General features: G+C 35.2%; 2 protein-coding genes and 1 long non-coding RNA gene across 3 annotated transcripts; 1 reads left to right on the top strand and 2 right to left on the bottom strand.

The window, feature by feature from the left end:
* Positions 1-586: 586 nt before the first annotated feature.
* On the bottom strand, positions 587-2,224 carry LOC126381706 (uncharacterized). Its single transcript, XR_007568937.1, has 3 exons — positions 2,001-2,224; positions 1,700-1,929; positions 587-1,485 (listed from the first exon to the last, which is right to left on the bottom strand). It is a non-coding gene; the product is annotated as an uncharacterized LOC126381706 (long non-coding RNA).
* Positions 2,225-2,304: 80 nt separating this feature from the next.
* LOC126381704 (putative nuclease HARBI1) lies at positions 2,305-3,878 on the top strand. The gene is made up of 2 exons (XM_050031162.1): positions 2,305-2,849; positions 2,932-3,878. The coding sequence occupies exons 1-2, from the start codon at positions 2,562-2,564 to the stop codon at positions 3,694-3,696; spliced, it is 1,053 nt and encodes a 350-aa protein (XP_049887119.1). The 5' UTR covers positions 2,305-2,561; the 3' UTR covers positions 3,697-3,878.
* Positions 3,879-3,972: 94 nt separating this feature from the next.
* On the bottom strand, positions 3,973-6,490 carry LOC126381705 (uncharacterized). The gene is made up of 7 exons (XM_050031163.1): positions 5,897-6,490; positions 5,737-5,813; positions 5,486-5,613; positions 5,222-5,332; positions 5,028-5,129; positions 4,754-4,843; positions 3,973-4,243 (listed from the first exon to the last, which is right to left on the bottom strand). Exons 1-7 carry the CDS (start codon positions 6,074-6,076, stop codon positions 3,990-3,992), a joined length of 942 nt encoding a protein of 313 aa, XP_049887120.1. The 5' UTR covers positions 6,077-6,490; the 3' UTR covers positions 3,973-3,989.
* Positions 6,491-6,908: the final 418 nt, after the last annotated feature.

The following is a 6,908-nucleotide window of genomic DNA, read 5'->3' as shown; positions in this document are numbered from 1 at the left end:
GGAGCAACTTTTATTTCGCATAACATATTTCTATCGCCGGTGACATGTGTGCTGTCAACTTTTGCTGGGTTTTTTTAATTTCTGACTAAAATTATTGTGAACCTATTCCATAAATTTTAAGCCTGTCGTTTACCCGTCACCTGATAATAAAATGACAGGTATAACTTCAAATAAACTTAGACAGTGTGTACTGGAATCAGCACCAATAACACACGTTACTCTTGCATATTTAGTAACTAGGTAGGTCATGTTAAATCTGGACAGCGCCATCTGTATTTTTTTTTTGAGAACCTAGCCTGGAAAGTCCCTCATTGGTACCTATAGATTCTGTAATTATATTTGTCTTGCATTTAGACCAATAAAGACCACCAAAGGATGTTTGATGTGAAAATCTGGTCCCAAGAGGTCAAAAATTAAATGTAACTAACAATTTTGATACCACAAAAAACATTGATTGTGAGATCCTATCAGTTGAAGTGGTGCTAAACGACGTGATTACTATTTTTATTTTTCAAAATAATTTTAAAAAGAAACAATTTTATTAAAAACATAATGAAAGATATATTTTTAGAAATAATTTGTTTTATTATATAATTCATACTCATACAAAATATTCCTACATTTAATTAAATAGTTGAAATAAAACAGCAACTTAACCATATATACTCTCGGCCTATGTGGTCCAGTGGCTAACGTTCCGGAGGTCCCAGGTTCAAGTCCCGGTGGGGACAAAACACAAAAATTTCTTTGTGATCCCTGATTCAGTTAGGACATTGCTGGCTGATCCAACGACATTGGCGGCTCAGCAATAACCCTGGTTGATGAGGTTGGTCATCCACTTCACAACCTACATGATAGAAGAAGAACAAGTACCTATTTATGATTTTTGAACAGACTTAATATGGTAACATATTAGTAAGTAGGTAGAGAATAAACTTAACAATAACATTAAAATATACACAGGTTTTTATCTATTTAATGATTTAATAATATAAATTATAATAATTATAAAGTGATATAAACTCATAGTTTACCAACATCTATGAACAAAAAAAACCCCCGACAAAACAAAAGTACTCAATTATTATGAAAAAAGGTGAAAAAAACCCTATAAAAAGCAAAAAAAAACTTATCCCACATACCTATGCTTGCAAGCAAACTGAGCGTGTAACATTCCTATCACACTTAACAAACATTTCTGATGACCTTGAAGACCTGAACCGATTTCTACCAAACATAGCTAAGAACACTCTCGACTAATATAACTTACAAACAAAAAAAAACCATATTAAAATTGGATCATCCGTTTGGGAGCTACGATGCTACAGATAGACACATATACACAATTTTGCGTCGGGGGTTAATAAATAGAACTATATACATTGCAACAACACACCTAACACAGCTTTTATGTTCACTAGATATTAATGCTTTTGAGGTGAGCTCATCCTGCAAACAATGCATACATGGGCATCCATCAGGCATCTGAAAGCAAACATGAATGTTTTTAATAGTATATTGCACAATATGCCCGATTGTATCAATATTATTTAATGTGTAGGAATGGAACTGAAACATTGCCAACAATAAATTAAAATTAGAACAATGTTTTAATCATAATTAAGGATTGCCTTATAACATTTATGATTGAAACACAATATTTTTCATGTACAACATAAAATACTTAATACTTTAATACCTATCTCGGAGATTGTTTTTCTATATAATACCACTCTTCACTTCTTTCCATAAGCCCATGGCCTGTGATTTTATCTTCGTGACTGCTTTCCCAAAGATATTCCACAACTTATACAGACATAATTGTTTCCAACTGTCCGATTGGAACATTCTTCAGGAAACTTGTTATTGTTGCTTACATCTCTTAGTATGAGTATGAGTTAGTATGACAAAGTCGATCAGCATTCACACCTATAAATAAATAACTATATAATAACAGTGTCATATATAATAACAATGTCATTTGATTGTATGTTACTTACATTGCAATTTATCAACGAACATTATCCACAAACTTTTTATCATATCAGCTCTATCCAAAACACACAATGGCTCTGGAAGTTTTTACAGTAGAATGTCGACGCTCTCGCACGGTGAACTTGTAAGCTACAAATTCTAACAAAGTAGCACAGGAAATTATCAAGAGAACTTCTCGGCAACGAGACCACAGAACGAGACCATAAGACCATTTTGTTTTGTTTAGTTTTTTTTTTGGTTATTTTGTACATAGGACAGGCAAAGGAAACATAACCCATACAGCCAAATACTATACTAGGTACGTTAACACCCGTATTCTCAGATGTCACTCAAGATTTCCTCCACTCGACTCAACCTTGGTTGAGGATTTTTGGTATTCATAGTTGACATTTACGTCCTCGACTTATGGTTCTTCCTCACTGGAGGTGAGTAAAAATTGAGGAATGAACTGTCAAATGTAAGGTACCTCGTGACCTACCTTAAGGACTACTCAACGCTTGAAATCCGTGCGAACGCTTGTTGTGACGATACTTTTTATATTACAAACTTCGATTTTTGTTATTAAAATGAGTGATAGTGACTTATATAGTGACTTTGAAGAGTTTATGGATTATGTTTATGATAATCCTTACGATTATCCGGCGCGGAAATATATCAGAGACGCTCAAAACCCTTTGGAATGTTACGACGAAGAACAATTTCAAAAACGCTTTCGATTTAGGAAAGATACCGTTGTTCATATGATATTGCCACTGATTGGATTGCAATCAAATGTAACCAACAAAGGGTTACCTTTACCACCCATATTGCAACTACTCATAGCGTTAAGATTTTATGCTACAGGAAACTTCCAGGTAAGTTAGCCATTCAAGCATTTATATAATTACTTATCTACAGTTATAAAAAATATTTACCAAACTATTTCTGTTTCAACAGATTGTTTGCGGAGACCTGCATAAGATCAGTCAGCCAGTTGTATCTAAAATCGTGGCTAAGCTATCGAAAATATTAGCAATGAAAGTAGTTGAGTTTATCAAGTTCCCTGGAGCACACGAGAGAGCCAACGTGAAGAGAGCATTTTACCAACGTGCTCAATTCCCAGGGGTAATCGGGTGCATTGACTGCACTCACGTACCAATTAAAAATCCGAGTCGGGAAAATGGAGAACTTTTCAGAAATAGAAAAGGTGAGTTCTCTATAAATGTACAACTAATATGCGGGCCACAAATGTTGATTTACGACATTGTGGCAAGGTGGCCAGGATCTGCCCATGATTCCCGCATATTCAGCAACAGCCGTTGTAGTATGCGCTTTGAAGAAGGGGATTTAGTAGGTGCTGGCATACTTTTAGGGGACAGTGGATATGCACAGTCGTCTTACACGTATACTCCCGTGCTAAATCCACAAACACCAGCTCAGGAGCGCTACAACAGATCCCATATCAGTACTAGAAATATTATAGAAAGGCTGAATGGTGTCCTGAAAAGAAGATTTGCTTGTTTAAGCAGGAAGCTTCAGAACAAAATAAAAAATGTCCCTAACATCATCGTGGCATGTGCTGTATTGCACAATATCAGTGTTAACACTAACCAAGAAATGCCAGAACCCTTGAGGTCAAGGATAGACCCACCAACACCTGTTCCAGACAATGAACGAGGTAGTATTATAAGAGCTAGTTTTATCGCAAGACATTTTAGTTAAGTATAATTTTGTTATGTTAGTTATGTTTCCTCAGCAAAAAGAACGCCTTTTGTACCACTTGCTTCTTGTATTTAAATAATAAAGAGTTACTGTATTGTGTTATGTACTAGTTTAGTTTCTATCTAGTTGTTAGATATGTATTAAATACCTATAATATTATGTTATAATTCATATAGAAAAAGTTCTTAGAAATATTCTTTAAGATTCCATTATTTGTATCATAGTTAAAATTAGTTATTGCTCCAAATACAAGGGATATGCTCAATAAAAAAAATGTTATAAAAACTATCAATTTATTTCTTTCTTTCCCTAGAAAGATGCAGCTCTGCTAGCTCTCGCTTAGCCCGGCTGCATAGCAGCAACTCCTGCGCACTTTCCTTTTCAAGGCGAGCTTTATGATATGTCTCCTCAGCTGCCTTTACGAGCCACTCCCGCTCTGCTACCCTCAATTTGTGTAGCTCCTCCTCCCTGTCCACTATCACCTGATATCTATCCTTTCGCAAGGTGAACTCCTGATTAATTACATGAGCCCGAATGTTCTTTGAAGCTGAAACGTAACAAGAAGATATGTTAAAACGCACGAAAGTTCTGTAGTTCTGTGCAATAAAGTATATTTGATTTGATTTGATTTGAAAGTTCACAGGCTTAATAAACACAGTTACTTATAATAAACGACATCGTATCAACAGTGGCTGCAAGTTGTCTTTGATTACTTGTGGCTCTGCCCACCCCATTAGGGCTTACGGGCGTGAGTTTATGTATGTGTATGTACTTATAATAAAAATATTTTTTAACCGATCCTTTTTACTCCGAAGTGAATACGTTTAACTGGCTAATATAAAAAAAGGTCACCACAAGTGCTGACAGATGGCCATCACATTCACAGATGTGAATGTAAACAAAAGATAAGAAAGCTCTAAAAACTTTTGTGGACGGAGTTGGGTCGCGCAAGATCAGCATGGGGTTTCTAGGAATTTGTTACCAAAAATACATTAGAAATTATTTTAGTTACTTATAAAGCAGATTTTGTTCAACAATATTGCTATAATAAGAATACCTTGAGTTTGAGAAGGTGCTCCATAATCATGTTCTCTCAATCCAGTTGATGGTCGACGAGGTAGCTCTACTTGTGCCACAGGAACAGACTCTACAAATAAAAAATTCCAAATATGTTACTTAAATAAGGTTACATAAGTGTTCATTAAACACACCTCTTTCTTAAAATCTTTAAAATCTTCACACTGGTTTAGATTACTTGTAATAATAATCAAGCCTATAGTTTTGTTTAAATGTACTAGATAATCAACTTAAGAAAATATCTAAGAAAATACCTTGAATTAGAGAAGGTGGCTCATAATCGGAGAGACGAGACCCGGCTGATGGACGATATTGATTATCCATTATTTCAATATCAACTTCCACAGGAATAGCTTCTGCAAAAAAGGCAAAACATAATGTATTCTGCAAAAAAAATATGTTGTTTATTGTGTTAGAAATGGCAAAAAATATAGCTTAACTATTATACTTTGTATTTGGGATGGTCCTTCGCCAGGTGAGGTATTAGCGGGTGCTGCAGGGGCTGCAGGTGCAGGGAGATCGGGTACTGGGGCTAACATGTTGTGGTCCAACACCATATCTGGAATGAAAATGTTATCAATTGCTATAATTTTTACTTGCAAGAGCCACTCGGCGAAATTCTATTAACTTTCAACTGAACATAGAAAAGAGATATAAAAAACATACCTTTAGTAAGTGGAATAAGGTATGTATGTATATCCTGATAACTCACCACTATCACTATCAAACACGCCTTGTAGCTCTATATTTGTGGCATCCAAAAGAGCAGCATCAATAGCCTCCTGGGAGCCTTGAGAGGTACTAGCTGCATACAACCCACCTCCGGTCCTCATGCGTTCCCTTCCAAATTCAAATGAAAAAAAGAGAAGCTTAAAAATAACATTACTTACAGCATTGCACTCTGTTTTGTAACAATAGTAAATAATTAAATATTTACTTTTAAGAAAGTATATGATATTTTACCTTTTTTCTTGTGCTAGAAATTGTTTTCTTCTGGTTTTTAAATTGTCCCAACATTTTTTTAATTGTGCCTCTGTTCGCTAAAAGAAATCAAAGGTTTGTTTGTAAGTTTAATCAAAATCAGGAATGATATTAATATTATGTGCTACAATTAGGTACTTACTTTACTATTGGTCGCAATGGAGTTAAATTCTTGTGTAAGGCGTACCCAAGCCATTTTTTTTACATTTGCATTTCCAGCCCCAATAGTTGCAGCAGAATTTAATTTATATTTCAAAACTAATTCCTGCAGACACACTTTTTCGTGTTCAGTGAAAGTTTGTCTTGTTGATCCGCTCGACATTTTGACTTGATAAACACTTTTACAAATCTAATAAACACTTTCACACTCCACAAAGTAGTTTGGGACGGATGATAACTTGCTCAGTGCAAAGTAGTCTGAAATTTGTGTTTGAAATAAACAAAGCCGGTACCGCGAAATCAACTGTCAAAGTCGATTTGACAATTTGTTTGACGTTTAAATGTTCCCATAAACTACAAACGTGACCACAGCCAACAGAATTCTATCATGCTGCCAACAAAATAATACGAAAACAATGACGTCATACCTCCACTCTTCCTCGCTGGAGGAAACCTCCGTTAAGGTTGAGGTGCCAACTAAGAATACCGATTTCAAGGAGATTTTGAGAATCCCTTAAGGTGGCCTTGGCTGAGGACCGAGTGAAGGCAGTTTTGAGTAAACATCTTAGAATACGGGTGTAAATTCGTTAAAAACAATAAACGTATTTTCATATTTTCAAATCGGTAAGCAATGGAATCCACAGGTTACGCAAATTATGTGTTATTATGTCATAATTATAGCCTCATCTTTTTTTCTTTTTGGAAATTTTTGGCCTGGTTACATAGATCTTTAGGTTTGTGATACGAATTAACTCAAAAGTCCGCATAAATTTTCGAGTTATGAAGCGGCTTCTTGGCACGAAGTGAAAATAGATAGTACCACTTTGTTTATTGAATGTTTATTTATTATTTATATTTATATAGGCTTTTCGGCGGGAAACGGGAACGGGACAGTTGCTTTCTTCATTGAGTAATCTAAATAATTAATACGAAGTGGTGTTTTGTGGTTAATGATCGCATTAAGTTAGTCGGAAGACATTCGCGAGTGTTATTAT

The sequence above is a fragment of the Pectinophora gossypiella genome, unplaced genomic scaffold, assembly GCF_024362695.1.
Source record: "Pectinophora gossypiella unplaced genomic scaffold, ilPecGoss1.1 Pgos_88, whole genome shotgun sequence".
Classification (NCBI taxonomy): Eukaryota; Metazoa; Arthropoda; class Insecta; order Lepidoptera; family Gelechiidae; genus Pectinophora; species Pectinophora gossypiella.
Note: the sequence above shows the minus strand (reverse complement) of the source record. Positions and strands in the feature narration are given on the sequence as shown.